Raw genomic sequence first — 19031 nt, 5'->3', positions numbered from 1 at the left:
CGCAACAAGTTGAGCTTTGTAGACGCTCATGCGCCTCCCTCCTTTGTCCCATGAGGCCTACCAAGTACCGGTGGCCTCCAGAACCCCTTTTGAAACTCCGATAAAATTCAGGTGCATTCCGAAGCCTTTCCGGAGACCAAATCCTATCATCCTATATATCAATATTTACCTCCGGACGATTCCACAGCTCCTCGTCATGTCTGGGACTCCGAACAACATTCGGTCACCAACTCATATAATACTATATCATCAACGAACGTTAAGCGTGCGGACCCTACGGGTTCGAGAATGACGTAGACATGACCGAGACACTTCTCTGGTAAATAACCAATAGCGGAACCTAGATGCCCATATTGGTCCCTACATATGCTACAAAGATCTTTATAGGTCGAACCTTTATGACAACATACGTAGTTCCCTTTGTCTGTCGGTATGTTACTTGTCCGAGATTCGATCGTCGGTATGTCCATACCTAGTTCAATCTTGTTACCAGCAAGTCTCTTTACTCGATCCGTAATACATCATGTCGTAACTAACTCCTTAGTCACTTTTCTTGCAAGCTTCTTGATGCGGAGCATCCTATGGACATCACCATGTCAAGGGTCCGTTCGGCGAGTGACACGTGCGGCATCTACTTCACATACACAAAGGTGAATCATCTCCTTTACACGTGCTCACTTGACCCCTTCAAGGATGGTATACTACTTAACACCCCTCTCGTGTGCATGCATATGTATTGTCGAAGCTTCACGGACGATGAGGAGTGCAAGCGCCAAGGAACAACTACACCATCTGTCGTGGAATTGTCACGGCAGATGTCCTCAAGCTAGGACTTAGTCGTGGAGCCATCGCCGCTAGGAAGCTTGAAGGGGTTAACGGGACAAGGAACACGAGGGTTTATACTGGTTCGGCCCCTTACGGTGAAGGTAAAAGCCTACGTCCAGTTGAGGTGGTATTGATTAGGGTTTCAATGACCAGGGAGCTTAACTGCTATGCCTGGCTCTCGATGAGATCTTTCTTGTCCCTAAACCGCTGCCGGGTCGTCCCTTTATATAGAGAGGTTGACGCCTAGCGACTCTCAGAGTCCCGGCCGGCTCATAAAAGTGTCCGGCTCGGACTCTCAACTATTCTTGCCTTACACTACAAGTCTCGCCACACGGCGGTTTATCACTACGGGCCTTAAGCCATCTCCGGGTCTTAAGCCCATCTTTGGCCCACCGTCTTCAAGCTTGGCGTCGGGCTTCAAGTGATGACCCTTATGAGTAACCCGGCCCCTTCTGGCGGGTGACTCTAAGGTTTATATCCTCAACATTAGGCCTCAGATTGATTTGAGCCGGCTCATGTCAGTCTTCAATTCTTTCGACAGAAAATCTCCGGCTTACAATTGTGTGAAGGCCATAACCCGGCGTGACGTCATCCTCTGGACTCCGGGTAATCCACCGTGACGTCATCTTCCATTACGTCCATTTTTTATTCCACCAGATCCGCAACGGATCTTATCTTTACTGCCATCCCGAAAATCGAGGCGCCTCTCGGGCGAGATAACCGCGCCGTGGCCTCCTCGTTTCTCGCGCCCACTTATGAGTCTCACCTTATAAATAGCCCGACCCTCGGGTCTTTCCATTCTCCCCCTTCTGTCGTCCTCTTCCTCTCGCTGCTCCCGTGCTACTCGAGCTCCGCCGCCGCCGCCGCCACAGAGCTCCGCATCCTCGTCGACCTTGGCCGCTGCATCACCCTGAACCGTCCAGAGAAACGCGGCGAACTCTCGCAGCACATCTGCATCTGTAAGTTTCTTACTCCTCGTAGAATAGATCTACGTTAAGCTCCTGCTGTTCTTCCGCGTTCTTCGCCGTCGCCCACGAGTTCTTGGTAGTTTTCCTTTTTACTGCCTCTTCTTGATCTTAAGATAGTATAGAACCAATGCGGCGGCTGTTTAGCACCCATTTCAAATGCAGATAGATCTCCTTTCACTGCATAAAGGCTCCGTTCGAGCCCAAGAACTTACTTTGCATCTGTTTTTAGGTCTAGAAACTTTCCTTTTAGCCGACCGTTTTGATCCAAATTATTTACTGCAATGTGTGAAACCTGTTTTCACCACACTTAGTAAAAAACTGCACCCGTTAAGTCATGGCGGTTTACATTTCCGGTTTAAAGAAACCACGCACCATAGAACCTTCCGGCTCAAAGGAGGCCATGTGCCATAAAATTTTCCGGCTCAACTGTGACAAGGTCGTAGACAATCAAATTACTCTCAATACCTCCAGCGGCTTTAGATAACCCGATGCACTTGGATATATGTCATTAGGCCCCTCCATAAGCCGCCACTTGAAATATTGAACTGTAAATTTCCTCCGGCTTATAATTAAACCGGACATATTTCCCTTTTATCATAGGCTTTCGACTTTCACCATGCCTCCCAAAGCTCCCAAAGCACCCATCACTTGCAATTGGATGAGGTCCAACGTCACCGACGAGACCTTAGCGGACTTTGTGAAGTCGGGTTACCTGCCCAAGAAGGACATCATGTCCTACCGTGCCCCCGACCCATCAGAGGAGAGACCACAACCAAGGGACGGGGAGGTGGTCATTTTTGCGGATCATATGAGCCGGGGCTTCGCACCGCCCGGCTCAAAGTTCTTCAGAGACGTGCTAAATTTCTTTGATCTGCGGCCACAAGACATAGGATCCAATTCCGTGTCAAACATATGCAACTTCCAAGTATTCTGCGAAGTCTACCTTGGAGAGGAGCCCAGCTTGCTGCTCTTCAGAGAGCTTTTCTACCTGAACCGTCAGAACGAGTGTGCCAACGGGCCAAGCTTGGAACTTGGTGGCATCTCCATTCAGCGACGGAGAGACTGCCTTTTCCCTTACGCCGAGCCGCCAAGCCACCCAAAGGACTGGAACCAGACATGGTTCTATTGCCAAGACACGTCGCCGGCTGACGAGAGTCCGCTGCCCGGCTTTCGCCCCTCGCGTCTGGAACCAACACACCCTCTGTCAGACAAGCTGACTCAAGCGGAGCGCCAACCTCTGCTCCCCACCATTAACAAGATCAAGGCTCTCCTGGGCAATGGTCTCAATGGAATTGATCTGGTCCGGGTCTGGATCTCGTGGCGGGTGATCCCCTTGAGCCGCCGCCCCGGCTTAATGTGTGAGTACACAGGCCGGAAAGATGACCCCCTGCGACACAGCCGCAACAATCTTCCTGAAGACGTTGCCGAGGACATGACCAAGGCTCTCTTGAACGAGAGCTTGGCAGACTGCGGGAGGACCGGCTTAAGCCCCTTCTGCAAGACCAACCCGGCCCTAGCGGTAAGCCGCTGATCTGAACATCTTATTTTCTCCTGTAGACAACTTTCATCCGAACCTTAAGAAATCGTCATTGTATTTTTCAGGCTGATGACAAATTCTGGAAGGTCAAATATGACCATGAGGCGGCCAAGAAGGCCAGGAAGGCTAAGAAAGCCGCCAAGAGAGCCGCTCCCCGCAAGAAGGGAAGTAGGCCTACTGCTTCAGAGCTGCTGCAACTAAGCGACAGCTCCGAGTCAGAGGTAACCCCTGAGCCTATAAACTCTTGTTGTATTTGCTTGTCTATTTCTGTCCACCTTATCAATGTTGTTCATCAACAGGATGACACCGGAGCAAGTAACCCGGTGGTTGAAGAGGTAATGAAACTTTCCTCCGACTCGGAGCCCTTGCCAAAGCTGAAAGTCCGAAGGGTAACCCGGAAAGTAAGATTTTCTCATCCTTTAGCTTATCAAGATCCTCAATTTCTTTTGAAGCAACAGATTCATGAGAGCCGGTGGCACACCCGGACCAACAAGGACGCTGACCTCTCCTCCGGCTTACCCGACGCATCGAGGAAACGCCGAACCAAGGTTATCTCCAACTTGTACCCTTTTCATCATTTGGCGGGTGTTATACGTCAATCGCTCAATTCTTCTGATTCAAACTATCAGGAAACCTCACCCTCCTCTGGTGACTCGATGCAATCAAACCTGCCGGCCTTCAAGACCGTACCCGGGTAATGATGATCATCTCTTGTTATGCTTATCTTTGCTCATACCTTTGTACTAACCTTTTTGTCCTTTCAGTGCCCAGGCAAAGCTCACCAAGAGGGCGAAAAAGAACAAGCCGGTCGAAGAGCCGGACTTGCCTGAACCGGAGGTAGCAGCTCAAGAACCGCCAGCTGCCTCCGCTCCCGAAGCCACCGCTCCAACCTACAAGGCAACCGCAGAAGCTTCTGCTAACCCGGAGACCTCCAGCCCGGCTCAGCCGGTCAATGACCCGGACATGGTAATAACCCGGACGGAGTTTGTTGAGCCGGGGAGACCTACTGCACTGGCCAAGTGCTCCTCCAAGGAGGAGTTGCTACAGCACCGCCGGGCTAATCTGGACCTCACGGACTACGCCAATCTGAACATCGGAGAGATCGTCTCCGGCTATGTCAGCCAAGTGCACAAGAGCCGGGATGTAGAGATCGTCATGGTGAACCAGATTCAGCAGAAGTCTGAGGTACCACTCTTCTTTCTTCTTGCTTACTGCATAGTTATCTTGTTATTCTTACCATACTCTAGCCCCCAAGTCTACGACTTATGATAGAATATGTTGTAGACTTAAGTTCCGGCTTACTCGCTTGAACCGGCAATTTGTAAATAGAAACGTTCGATATGCATTAGCCCCCAAGTGCCAAGTGTCTTTGCTTGGAAAGTGCTTGGGACTTTAAAATTGCATAATAACTGTTCATCCTATAACCCGGAAATTATGCAGGCTGCTTGCAAGAAGTTTGAAGCTGACATCTCCGATCTGAAGACCCGCCTGAGGACGCAAGAAACTGAGACCCGGAAGGCCAATGCCAAATTTGTGTCCAGTATTGCTGCGCAAGAAAAGCTGAAGACGGACTTTGACGCTGAACGAAAAGCTTGGGCCGAAGAGAAGGCTACTCTGGTGAACCGGGCCGAACAGGCGGAGAAGGCTCTGACAGAGAAGACCGCCGAACTCTCCGGCTTAAAGCGCCAAGTGTCCTAGATGGTTGCCGCAATCTTCGGTAAGTCATTCCACCGGCTTTCGTCCAATTTATAATTTTTATGTCTCATAACCCATCATTGCCGGCGGCTTATCTTACTCTGTTACACAGGTCCCAGAAGCGCCAACCTCAACCAAAGTGTGGTGACCAAGTTGAAGGCCGTGTACACCCTGGTGGAGCAACTCTACACCGGGTCACAGCGCGCCTTGGCCGTGGTGGCCCTATCCAATGAGGTGCTGACTCACCTGGCGGAAGTTCTTCGCCGGCTTGCCGTTCTTCCTCAACGTGTCCAAGAGCTGCGGCGGGCCTCTGCAAGAGCCGGAGCCATAGTCGCCCTGAGCCGGGCCAAGGCGTTCCTTCCAGAATTAGACCCGGCGGACATTGCCCTCGGCTATCCCAGTTTGAAGGAAGACGGCACACCCTTCGACCAAAGGGACTTTGCAGCCTGCGTGAAGATCGTGCGCCCGGTGGCCACCCTCATTGGAAATGACACGGATCTGACCAAGTACCAGCCGGGTTACAATGCAGAAAATCAGAGGATCCCCACTCCGCGTTATGAAGCTATCAGCTTAGTTCCGCCGACTCGTAAGCACACCTTCGCCCCGGAGATTGACCTGGCCGGGTTAATTGACGAGGAAGCTCAATTTGAAGCTCGGAGCGGCATTGACTGGAAGTCGTCAACTTTCCAGGTCTTGGGAACAGCCGGAGGAGCGGAGAGGGATGAGCCGGAAACTTCAACCCAGCAAGCATCGTAACTCTGCAGGCGGCTTATTAAACAATGCTTCAACCTTTTGGACTCGATGAATTTTGTAATAGAATAGGACCAACACTTTAACTTTGCCGTGCCATCGTGCATGCATTGAATGCTGAATTCCATTGAAGTTGTCTCCTGTATACTTCTCCGGGTCATAATTGATCATTCATTTTCCTTAAGCTCAAATAGTTGCCTTTAACTATCCTGCATAGAAAGACAAATCACAAGTCTCTAGGCGGCTTACCGCACTGAGAATCATAGTTTTAGACATATAACCCGGAATATGAATCAAAAAAGACCGGTCCTCAATTATGTCCTTGATATACCCGTAATAACACACTTACCGGCCTGCAAGCACACTTCTGGCTTATATAACCCGGGTAATAAGGTTGGTACCTCAATTCCGGTTTACCAGTCTTAATAACGCCGATTGTATTCGACTAGTACTGTAAATCAAGATTAAGCCGTCAAAGTGAGACCCGCCGTGCACACTTGAAATAATCAGAAGAACTCGCTATAAATCAGAAGAACTTAGGGGCTTCCAGTTCAAAATACGACCAGAGACCCGTCCCAAAGGGGTTATGCTAGGATTCGAATGCGATCATATAGCCCCCAGTGGGTGTGGCGATGCCAATCAAGAGGGTACCGACAGCTATGTTCTCTTTGGTTCGAATACGACCCATGTTTGAACAGGAAGCCCCCAAATGACCTTAAGAATTGCTTAACGACGCTGATTCGAATACGATCCACGTCGGTTCCCAAAGGGGTTAAACTATGATTCAAATATGATCAAAGAAAACTCCCCAATGAGCTCGGCACTTTGCCAATCAAATGGGTATCGACAGCTATGTTCTCTTTGGTTCGAATACGACCTATGTTTGAACAGGAAGCCCCCAAGTGACTATATTGTGTATGGCTAGATTCGAATACGATCATAAGCCGGATCCTCCTTCAAGTTATCACATGATCTTGTAATGAAAGCAACACATTTATCTTTGGAGGAGAAAAAAGGACAGAGGTCCTGCTTTATTGCTTATCATAATATATACATGGCTTTAGAGAAATATGTACATTATGAGGGCCGGTGGCTCAAGTGTAATAAGGCCGAAGCTGAGCTATGTTCCACGGCCGACGGGTCTCTTCCTCCGACTTACGTGAATCTTTGTGCTCCCGAATGTCAATGAGGTAATATGACCCGTTGTGCAAATTCTTGCTGACCACAAAGGGCCCTTCCCAAGGCGGGGATAGCTTGTGCGCATCTGTTTGATCTTGGATGAGCCGGAGCACCAGATCGCCTTCCTGCAAGACCCGGGATTTAACCCGACGACTATGATAACGGCGCAGGTCCTGTTGGTAAATCGCTGAGCGAGCTGCTGCCACATCACGCTATTCGTCCAACAAGTCAAGAGCATCTTGGCGCGCCTGTTCATTATCCACCTCAACATAAGCCGCCACTCGAGGCGAGTCATGACGGATGTCACTGGGGAGGACTGCTTCCGCTCTATAAACCATGAAGAAAGGCGTGAAACCTGTAGACCTGTTGGGAGTAGTGTTGATGCTCCACAACACGGAGGGTAACTCCTCCACCCAACAACCCGGCGTCCGTTGTAAAGGGACCAAAAGCCGGGGTTTGATGCCTTTCAGAATCTCCTGGTTAGCCCTCTCAGCTTGACCATTGGATTGAGGGTGAGCCACTAATGAAACATCAAGTCTAATATGCTCTCGTTGACAAAACTCCTCCATGGCACCTTTGGATAGATTGGTACCATTGTCAGTTATAATGCTGTGTGGAAAGCCAAAGCGAAAGATCACCTTTTTCATAAACTGAACTGTCGTGGCTGCATCACACTTGCTAACTGGCTCCGCTTCAACCCACTTGGTAAATTTGTCAACTGCCACCAAGAGGTGGGTCTTCTTATCCTTGGACCTTTTAAAAGGCCCAACCATATCAAGCCCCCAGACCGCAAAGGGCCAAGTAATCGGGATCATCCTCAGCTCCTGAGCCGGCACATGAGCCCGTCGCGAGAACCTTTGGCAACCATCACATTTACTGACCAAGTCCTCCGCATCAGCATGAGCCGTCAGCCAATAAAAACCATGACGAAAAGCCTTGGCCACAAGAGAATTTGAGCCGGCGTGATGGCCACAATCCCCTTCATGAATCTCACGCAAGATCTCTTGACCTTCCTCAGGGGAGACACAACGCTGGAACGCTCCCGTAACACTGCGGCGATGCAACTCACCATTGATAACAATCATTGACTTAGACCGCCAGGTTATTTCTCTGGCCAAAGTTTCATCCTCAGGCAAATCTCCCCGGGTCATGTAAGCCAGATAGGGCATTGTCCAGTCCGGTATGATGTGGAGAGCCGCCACCAGTCGTGCCTCCGGGTCAGGGACAGCCAAGTCTTCCTCTGTAGGCAACTTAACAGAAGGGTTATGCAGGACGTCCAGGAAAATATTAGGCGGCACCGGTTTTCGCTGAGAGCCCAGCCGGCTTAAAGCATCAGCCGCCTCATTCTTCCTGCGATCGATGTGCTCTACTTGGTAACCCTGAAAGTGCCCAGCAATGGCATCAACTTCGCGGCGATAAGCCGCCATGAGAGGGTCCTTGGAGTCCCACTTTCCTGATACTTGTTGAGCCACCAAGTCTGAGTCGCCGAAGCACCTTATCCGGCTCAAGCTCATCTCCTTAGCCATCCGAAGACCGTGGAGCAAGGCCTCGTACTCAGCTGCATTGTTGGTACAAGGAAACATCAATTGTAGCACATAATGGAACTTGTCACCCTTAGGGGAAGCCAATACGACTCCAGCCCCCGAGCCCTCCAACTGCCTGGACCCATCGAAGTGAATAGTCCAATATGTGTTATCCGGCTTTTGTTCGGGCACTTGTAGCTCTGTCCAATCATTGATGAAATCCACCAAAGCCTGAGATTTAACAGCAGTGCGTGGCACATACTTCAGAGCATGAGGTCCGAGCTCTATAGCCCACTTAGCCACTCTCCCTGTGGCCTCCCTGTTCTGAATGATATCTCCAAGGGGGGCAGAACTGACCACAGTGATGGGGTGACCCTGGAAATAATGCTTAAGCTTCTGGCTTGCCATGAACACACCATAAACAAGCTTCTGCCAATGCGGATACCGCTGCTTGGACTCAATGAGTACTTCGCTGACATAATAAACCGGCCTCTGAACCGGATGCTCCTTACCCTCTTCCTTGCGCTCCACCACCACGGCCACACTGACGGCTTGGGTGTTAGCAGCCACATACAGCAATAAAGGCTCCTTGTCAACCGGAGCAGCAAGGACTGGGGGCTCGGCCAGCTGTCTTTTCAAATCCTCAAAAGCAGTATTAGCTGCATCATTCCAGACAAAGTCATCAGTTTTCTTCATCAACTGATATAATGGCATGGCCTTCTCCCCCAAACGGCTTATAAAACGGCTTAAAGCAGCGATACGACCCGCCAGGCGCTGGACGTCGTTTATACACGCCGGCTTAGCCAGGGAGGTGATGGCCTTGATCTTCTCCGGGTTAGCTTCAATGCCTCTGTTAGAAACCAAGAAACCAAGAGCTTGCCTGCAGGAACACCAAAAACACATTTGGCCGGGTTAAGCATCATCTTGTAGACCCGGAGATTATCAAAGGTTTCCCTCAGATCATCTATCAAGGTTTCCTCCTTCCTGGATTTAACCACAATATCATCCACATAAGCATGAACATTGCGCCCAATCTGGTTATGAAGGCAGTTCTGCACGCAGCGCTGATAAGTCGCGTGTGCACTCTTGAGTCCAAAGGGCATAGACACATAGCAGAAGGCTCCAAAGGGAGTGATGAACGCCGTCTTCTCCTGGTCCTTAACTGCCATTTTAATCTGATGATATCCAGAATAGGCATCCAAGAAACTTAGGCGCTCACAACCCGCCGTAGCATCAATGATTTGATCAATACGGTGAAGGGCGAAAGGATCAGCCGGACACGCCTTGTTCAAGTCCGTGTAGTCCACACACATCCGCCAGGTGCCGTTCTTCTTGAGTACGAGCACCGGGTTAGCTAACCACTCTGGGTGAAAGACTTCAACAATAAACCCGGCCGCCAAGAGCCGGGCCACCTCTTCACCAATAGCTTTCCGCCTCTCTTCATTAAACCGCCGAAGGAATTGCCTGACCGGCTTAAATTTTGGATCAACATTGAGAGTGTGCTCAGCGAGTTCTCTAGGTACACCTGGCATGTCAGACGGCTTCCATGCAAAAATGTCCCTATTCTCACGGATGAACTCGATGAGCGCGCTTTCCTATTTTGGATCAAGATTGGCACTGATGCTAAACTGCTGAGATGAATCTCCTGGAACGAAATCAACAAGTTTAGTCTCATCAGCCGACTTAAATTTCATTGCCGGCTCATGCTCCGTGGTCGGCTTTTTCAGAGAGGTCATATCTGTTGGGTCAACGTTGTCTTTGTAAAACTTCAACTCCTCTGTTGCGCAAACAGATTCTGCATAAGCTGCATCGCCTTCCTCACACTCCAGGGCCACCTTCCGGCTGCCGTGAACCGTAATGGTCCCATTATGACCCGGCATCTTGAGCTGTAAATACACGTAACACGGCCGTGCCATGAACTTGGCGTAAGCCGGCCGCCCAAATATGGCATGGTACGGACTTCTTATCTTGACCACCTCAAAGGTCAATTTTTCCACCCTGTAGTTGTGCTCCTCTCCAAAGGCCACTTCCAACACGATCTTGCCAACTGGATAAGCCGACTTACCAGGTACCACACCATGGAAAATAGTGTTTGACTGGCTGAGATTCTTATCAATCAACCCCATACGACGGAACGTCTCATAATAGAGGATGTTGATGCTGCTGCCTCCATCCATGAGCACCTTAGTGAACTTATATCCTCCCACCTGAGGAGCCACCACCAAGGCCAAGTGACCCGGATTATCCACCCGGGGAGGGTGATCCTCCCTACTCCACACTATAGGCTGCTCAGACCACCGCAAGTAGCGTGGAACCACCGGCTCAACAACATTCACAGCCCTCTTATGGAGCTTCTGATCTCGCTTACACAGATTGGTGGTAAACACATGATACTGTCCACCGCTAAGCTGCTTTGGATTGGTCTGATAACCCCCTGCTGCTGTTGATGACCCTGGCCAGACTGCTGATTAAAGCCCCCTTGACCGTTCTGAGGATTATAATTTGAGCCGCCGCCCGAGCCATGAAAGCCGCCGGCGCCTGAGCCACTGCCCGGGCCATTGTTGCCGTTAAAGGCGTTGGAATTTTTAAAGGCCTTCATGATTGCACAATCCTTCCATAGATGCGTAGCTGGCTTCTCTCTAGAGCCATGCCTTGGACAAGGCTCATTCAATAGTTGCTCCAGCGTCGGGCCTGACCCGCCGGCTCGGGGAGGGGGCCTCCCCTTGCGTCGCTGGTTAGTACCCTGTGAGCTGGCGTTGGCTACGAACTCTAGGCTGCCGTCGGCCTTGCGCTCGCCACCTCCTTGGTTCCCCGAGTTATGCTGAGGACCCTTGCCATTGCCGTTCTTCTTTCCCTTCCCTGTCCTTTCATCATCTGAAGCGGGGTCCTTGGTACTATCAGAATCGGCGTACTTGACGAGAGCCACCATCAGTGTACCCATATCATTGCAGTCGCGCTTAAGCCGCCCGAGTTTCATCTTCAGGGGCACGAAACGACAATTCTGTTCCAACATTAAGACTGCAGAGCCGGCATCCATCTTATCAGATGAATGTATTATCTCCTTAACCCAGCGAACCCAATGTGTCGTAGACTCACCCTCCTGCTGCTTACAGTTAGTCAAATCCACAATTGACATAGACTGCCTACAGGTATCCTTGAAATTTTGGATGAACCGGGCTTTTAGCTCAGCCCAAGATCCAATGGAATTCGGTGGTAGCCCTTTCAACCAAGTGCGGGCAGTCCCATCCAACATCATGGTGAAGTACTTGGCCATTGCCGCTTCACTGACTTCCAGCAGTTCCATGGCCATCTCGTAACTCTCGATCCAGGCTGCGGGTTGTAAGTCAGCCGTGTAATTAGGCACCTTCCTAGGGCCTTTGAAGTCCTTGGGTAGACGTTCATTGCGGAGAGCTGGCACTAAACAAGGGACACCTCCAGTCCTGGTAGGGATACCCACGTCGATGGAAGTCGTCGGATAAGCCGGGGGAGTCTGGTAAGCCGTCAACTGAGGCACCTGCTCCGCCTCTTGCCGCGCTCTGTCTTGGTCTGCTGTGTGAAAGGCTCCGTTATGAGCCGGGCCATGGCCAGGGGGCGGGTCATGGCGTCGGACATTACTTGAGCCGGTCGCTGAGACCATGTGTCTGCTATAACTCGGGCTCCGGCCTGGACGAGGGGTCGAGTGGATCCTGTCCCGGCTGTAAGAGTACGCCTCTTATTGCGCCAGTGCTGTCTGAAGGAGTTCCCTGACCCGGCGGGTTTCAATAGCCGTCGAAGAGTCGCCGTCAATTGGGAGGGCCGCCAGCCGTGGTGCTGCGGCGACCATGTTCTCCAGCGGGTTAGCATAATGACCCGATGGTATTGGCACATACTGAGGCGGGGCAGGGTTCGCCCGGGGAGGCCCCATCACTTGTGGCTGAACAGGGGTCCCAGACCCGGGCACTGTGATCCCTGGCGGGTTACTAGACCCTGCACCTGGCGTGTTGAAGAGGTTTCGAGGATCGTAAACCGGAGGGAGTCGAGATTGGGCTTTTTGATGCCTCCTTCTCATGACCTCATTGGACGCGTTCTGATCCATCGTGAGCCAGAAGGACTGCGCCTGAATCAACTGAGTTTGGGCGTCGAGAGCCGCCCTCTCCGCAGCCATCCTGATCCCTTCCGCTGCCAGATCCTCTTTGGCTTTCACGAGATCTAACTTTAACTGCGCCACCTCCGCGTCATGCTGAGCTTGATCCGCCGGGTCAACCGCGGCGGTCAACAGGACCGTCATCTTGTCCGTGAGATCCATCAGCACCTGAGCCGGCGAGGGCACCAGGTTTCCTGCCCCAGCAGCAGGGTTCTGAATAGGCTGTGCACCGGCCATGAAGATTCCAACCCGGCTCGGCGGCTCAAACGGGTCCGGAATACTGTCACCATCAGAACAACCCATTAGCCTGCCATCTTGAAGCTGATACAACGAGTTCGACTCATCTGTGGATGATTCGCCGTCAGAGCCGGCGGCCGTCTCATCACCAGATCCAGACCCACCAGAGAGCCCTCCATGGACACATCCCACGAAAGCATGCTTCAAGGCAGGCAGGGCCCGGGCGGGTCGTGCGCGCTGAGCCGTCTCAATGAGATCGGCGCCGAGATCCGGCTCCGGGCCCGGCTCACCAATCTTGCCAATGAAAACATGAATTCCGCCGGAGGGGGCCCGGTATCCGTACTCAATTGAGCCGGCGTCGGGTCCCCAGCTTGCATCGTCGATGTAGAGCTTGCCGCGACGACTCTTGGTCATCCGGCCCACAGCGTATCCCTTGAGCCCTTCGAAGCTGCCCTTCAAGAACTCAAATCCACCGTGCGCTGGCCCCACGGTGGGCGCCAACTGTCATGGAATTGTCACGGCAGATGTCCTTAAGCTAGGACTTAGTCGTGGAGCCATCGCCGCTAGGAAGCTTGAAGGGGTTAACGGGACAAGGAACACAAGGGTTTATACTGGTTCAGCCCCTTACGGTGAAGGTAAAAGCCTACGTCCAGTTGAGGTGGTATTGATTAGGGTTTCGATGACCAGGGAGCTTAACTACTATGCCTGGCTCTCGATGAGATCTTTCTTGTCCCTAAACCGCTGCCGGGTCGTCCCTTTATATAGAGAGGTTGACGCCCAGCGGCTCTCAGAGTCCCGGCCGGCTCATAAAAGTTTCCGGCTCGGACTCTCAACTATTCTTGCCTTACACTACAAGTCTCGCCATACGGCGGTTTATCACTACGGGCCTTAAGCCATCTCCGGGTCTTAAGCCCATCTTTGGCCCACCGTCTTCAAGCTTGGCGCCAGGCTTCAAGTGATGACCCTTATGAGTAACCCGGCCCCTTCTGGCGGGTGACTCTAAGGTTTATATCCTCAACACCATCCGCGAGGGAAGCCTGGAAGCGACGACGGAAGAAGACGGAGCTGTTGAAGCTACAGCGGCCGGACATCCAGGCCAGAGGCCGGACATCCGGCGCCTGTGCAGCCGCCTAACAGCTGCACCAACAGTCGGACGAACAATCTTTAGTGGCCGGACATCCGACGCCAGTCCCGGACATCCGGCATTTCCCCCGAAAATCCAGCAGCGACGTACCCAAAGAACAACCGAAGTGCCACTTCAGTCCGGACATCTGGCCGAGACCCCGGACATCCGGCTCGTCCCGAAGCCCCGGACATCCGGCCCCGAGCCCAGACGTCCGGCACCTGCGCGTGCCTAACCGGGCCAAAGGCCCATGTATCCCTTTCCCACTTACCCCTTCGTGGCTTAGACTATATATACTCCTCCCCCTCCTCCTAGTTAGGGTTAGCAAAGGATTAGCTCATTTAGAGATAGAGCTTTGCTCATCCATACGGATCTACTCCACGAGAGAGACCGCGGCCTCTACGGAGAAGATCCGCCTTTGATTCAAGACCCCTCACGGGAAGATCCCCTCACGGATTCAAGACCTCCTCATGGAGATGAACTTTACCTTGTATCTTTCCTTTTGTTGTTCACGTACCTTGTGGATCTTGTGTGTTTGATTGTCAAGTGGATGTGTGATTGAACTTGTTCTTGAGTGTTTCACCTTGTGATTTCTCCACATTCTTCCCCGTGTTCATCGTGTTCTTCGTGTTCTTAGAGGGAATCCACTCCAATAATGAAAGATCGACCTACACCGGGTTAGCCTCGTATCATATGGTATCATGAGCCATGTTTATCACGTATTTGGAGTCCCTCCCACAGCTTTCTAGCATTCTTTTGCTTGATTTCGTCCTAAATTCAAAAATCCCCACAAAAAATAGCCCCCAATTTTTTTGGCGATTTGTTGGTTTGATGATGTTTTGTTGATTTTGATCTATGGATTCATTGTGTCTTGAGTAGACTAGCTTCCCCCCACTTTTCTGCACCTTCCATCCACAAAATCCGTCAAATTTGCCCCCGAAATCATCAATTTCTGCCCCAAATATAGTTTCGAAGTCCGAATCCTGATCTGGAATCATCGGGCCGGACATCCGGGCCCCAAGCCGGACATCCGACTCCTGGAGCACAAAATCCGCACAGTTCTGGACATCAGCCCCCGGATATCCGACCCCCACCCCCGGATTTCCGACCCCAGGAATTTCAGCCTCCCGTGTTTCACCGTTTTGCCCATAACTTTCACATCCGGAGTCCGATTTTCGCCTTCTTTAGCTCGTTGAGTAGCTATTGACATCATCTATCCCTCTATATAGGTTTCAACACCATTTGACTCCATCAAAATTTTGGCACTTTGGCATCTTTGCCTAGGGCTCCCACCATACACTACAAGAAAAAGACACTTCCGTGATGATACGTGTTTGTCACACTAGGTCACTTTTTCTGTCATGCATGTACATCCATGACAATTTTATGACAGAATCAAGATAGTCATACATGTGCTATCGTAGAAGTGTTCCATGGCATTACCAAAATTATCATCACGGAAGTGTCCACTTCCATGACGATAAATCGCGCGTCATGGAAGTGCTTTCGTCAAGGGTGACCGACACATGGCATCCACCGTAACGGGTCACTGTTAAGCTATCGGGTCCGATTTTGGATCCGATAACCCGCTAACAGCCCAGACCAATGAGGATTTCCACGTGTAAAATTCTCATTGGCCGGAGGAAACACGTGTTGGCTCACCGTTGTGACAGATGTCATCCATTCATTGGACAGGAGGCGCCTATGATATGTCGACACGTGGCACGACCCAACAGAGGCCCATTCCAGTGAAAAGGCCAGCCCGTTTGACTTGGTCAAAAGGTAACGGGTCGGCCCATGGAAAGCCTGTTAACGGCATGTTCGTATATAGCCCATTTACGGCATGCTAACTCACGGCCTGTTACGGTCTATAGAAATTAAGCCCAGTAGCTTCATCTGGGCCATCCAATATGATTCCAGCCCGTTGTAACTTCCGGCCCATGTATGGCCCATGATGTCTTTCGGCCCATACGAGGCCATTTCTAACTCTTGGCCCATTAACGGCCCGCGGTGAATCTGGCCCCCAATGAACAGTGTACCCCTTTCTACCCATTAACGGCCCATTAGTCCATTGGGCCGTTTCCAACCCGTGTTATCTTTCGGCCTTCTCAGGGCCCATTTATTCTTGGGCTCATTTCCAGCATTCGGTTACTTATGGCCCGTTATTAGCCTTTTCTGTTTGTGGGCCAAATTCAGCCCGCGGTTACAATCAGCCTGTTTGCGGCCCGTTAATCCGTTGGGCCGTTTTTCATAGCGTCATCAAATACGGACGATTAACGACGGCCCGTTATTGTCCGCCCATGAACGGACGATTCCAAATCTAGCCCGTTTACGGCCCATAATGCGGTCTGTTATTGGCCCATGTTTGGCCTATCGATCATACGGCACGTAGAAGGCCCATTGATGCTATGGCCCGTAGAAGGCTCATTGTTTCTATGCCCCTTAGAAGACCCATTGTTTCTACGGCCCGTAGGACGCCCATGGTAACTACAGTAAATATGTAGCCCATGGTTATTGTGGCCTAGTTTTAAAAAATAGGTTATTACAGCCACTAGCAAACCGCGGAAAAAGAACTGCACAGACTACAAGCAAACAAATAAACAAGACAACAAGGAAATAAATAAGCAAGCAACTTACTCTAGGCTATCACGGCTATTACACATATTACATCCACTGGGCATCAAAGTTCGCCACCAGTGCAAATATAGGGAACAAAGCAGCATATCATATACACTGGTTGTCAAAGTTGGCGACCAGTGCAAATAAACCCCGCAGCAAAACAAGTCCAGAACTGAAACCACTTCAGAAGAGTTCAAGAAACAACATCCTGGGTACCCATAATGCTGGCAAGATGCTTAGCAAGCTTATTAACTTTCTCTTGTTTGGCGCTTAAATCCTCTAGCACTTGTTGTTGCACCAGAAAGTATGCATCTGAATTCTGCAGGGACTTCCTCAGTCCTTCGGCTTCCTGTCGCATAACATCTGATCGATGTCTTTCAACTTGAAGTTGAGACTCAAGAAGCCGAACTGATTCTGGCAGCAAGTTCGAAGAGCTGGTGCCAGCAGTAGTAGCCAGTAACTCGAACACTACATCAAGACAAGACTTTGGGGTTGTCTCAGTGTCTTCAATATAGTTTTATCAGCTTTCTTGGAGACCAACAGGGATGTCTCACTATCTTGAACCTTATCTGCATTACTTCCTTTACCATTGCATAACGGGGTACTCTTCTCCAATATTTTATCCGCGTTCTAAAAGAGAAACAAACAAACACATCACAGGTTTACAATGTAGTATATGAAACTCATTTTGGTAAACTAGTTCAATAGTAAGGTGGACAGGATAACAGCATGAAACAAACATATATCTATGTAGTATGGTCACTGTATGGTTATATAATTCTAGTTTATGTTGCCAAATCAAAATAGATACAGTTCGAATCATATCTATTTAAGACAAAGCAGCATAGACAGAATATAAGTGTGGGAAACTACACAGCAATAACAACACTTGTAATGTGCATGGCATGAGAACATAACTGTTTATTCAATTGAAACTGAAATCAACATAGAGCAAGTTACAACAGCAAACACGTTAGAGAAACAGGTTTAAAACGTACTTGTTGTGCCATTGGAGTTTCAATTGCATCCTTCAAATTTGAAATTAGTTGGTATGAGTAAATACAGTGATGCAAGAACAAAGTAGTATGAACCATAGCTATGGAACCTAATCTGAGAACAATTCTTCTTCTGCTTTAAGCGTTGACTTGGGGTTCGGAGTGGTGGTCCTCGTGCTTTGGGCACTACAGTTGCCTTACTAACTGCTCGTGTTCGGGTGCTCTGTGGTGGAGACGGTGTTGTGTCAACTGGAACTGGGTTACTATCTGCTGGGGTTGGGGTTAGAAGGGTGTAGCGGGTTCTCTGTCCAACTGGGTAGGGTACAATCTGCGTGAGTATGGGTTATCTGTGGTGGGGCTGGTTCTTGGGCAAGTACAACCGTGGTTCTATCTGCATCGACAGGTAGCACGATCTTTTCTGAAGACTGTGTTTTTAGTCCCACAGATACTGCCATCACCCCCTCCAATTGAAATGGCTGATAAACAAGAGAAGTAATTGAATGTACAGACATTGTAAGATAGATAGGTGCGATGGATAGTAGGGAAGAAAACAGGGCATGAAATAATTCACATTTATGTTGTCTAACCAAACAGAATAGCAGGACATAATTTCACATATATGATGGCTAATTAAACAGGATAGCATGACACAATTTCACATATGATGGCTAACTAAACAGGATAGAATGACATACTTCAAAATATGATGACTATGTAAAAAGGATGACATGATATAACTATACGATGTGTCTATTAAAGTGGTTGGCATGCCATAAATCACAAACATGTCGTCGATGGAAACATGATGGCATGATATAATTCACGGATAGAATGACATAATTCAAAATATGACGACTATGTAAACAGGATGAGATGATATATCTATATTATGTCTTTAGAAAATGGGTTGGCATGCTATAATTCAGATACATGCTATCTATGTAAACATCTTGGCATGATATAATTCAAATATATGATTTATATACTAAGCAAGTGAGCAGAGGGCAATCGCATATATGATGTGTCAGCTAAGGAGATGGCATTCAATATTGTGTATATGATGTAAAAACTAAGCATTGCAATACAACATATGCATGATATGAGTAATATAACCCTGCCAAGTTTGAGCATACACCTCAGGGGGATAATAGGACTGGTCATCTGCCTCTGAATCCTCCTCTAAAGAGCTATCCGTAACCAGCAAGATATCTGCTTCAGCAGGTAGCATTGTCTGCTCTGAAGACCTTGTTTTCACTCCAGATTTCTCCATCACCAATTCAAATGGCTGATGCACAGGAAGAGTAGTTGAATATACAAACATTGTCGACAAATGCAACGAGAAATACAAAAAAAGGACGGCATGATATAATTCACATATATGACGCTTGGCTAAACAGCATGGCATTGCATAATTCACATATATAATGCCTTGCAACAAGATAGCATTGCATAATTCA

General features: G+C 49.7%; 1 protein-coding gene across 1 annotated transcript; it reads left to right on the top strand.

Moving 5' to 3' along the window:
- Window positions 1-2392: 2392 nt before the first annotated feature.
- LOC141042011 (uncharacterized) lies at window positions 2393-5916 on the top strand. Its single transcript, XM_073509568.1, has 8 exons — window positions 2393-3312; window positions 3396-3551; window positions 3630-3665; window positions 3789-3878; window positions 3960-4024; window positions 4095-4515; window positions 4771-5047; window positions 5138-5916. Exons 1-7 carry the CDS (start codon window positions 2410-2412, stop codon window positions 5026-5028), a joined length of 1929 nt encoding a protein of 642 aa, XP_073365669.1. The 5' UTR covers window positions 2393-2409; the 3' UTR covers window positions 5029-5047; window positions 5138-5916.
- The last annotated feature ends 13115 nt before the right edge of the window (window positions 5917-19031 follow it).

This window comes from Aegilops tauschii, chromosome 2 (assembly GCF_002575655.3).
Source record: "Aegilops tauschii subsp. strangulata cultivar AL8/78 chromosome 2, Aet v6.0, whole genome shotgun sequence".
In the NCBI taxonomy this organism is placed as follows: Eukaryota; Viridiplantae; Streptophyta; class Magnoliopsida; order Poales; family Poaceae; genus Aegilops; species Aegilops tauschii.
This window is presented reverse-complemented; position numbering and strand designations above follow the sequence as displayed.

Bases quoted from the DNA above. Each gene is read 5' to 3' on its own strand.
- LOC141042011 (XM_073509568.1), top strand. From the start codon at position 2,410: ATGCCTCCCAAAGCTCCCAAAGCACCCATCACTTGCAATTGGATGAGG. The intron at 3,552-3,629 runs GTAACCCCTGAG...GTTCATCAACAG, and splicing joins GCGACAGCTCCGAGTCAGAG to GATGACACCGGAGCAAGTAA. The intron at 4,025-4,094 runs GTAATGATGATC...TTGTCCTTTCAG, and splicing joins GCCTTCAAGACCGTACCCGG to TGCCCAGGCAAAGCTCACCA.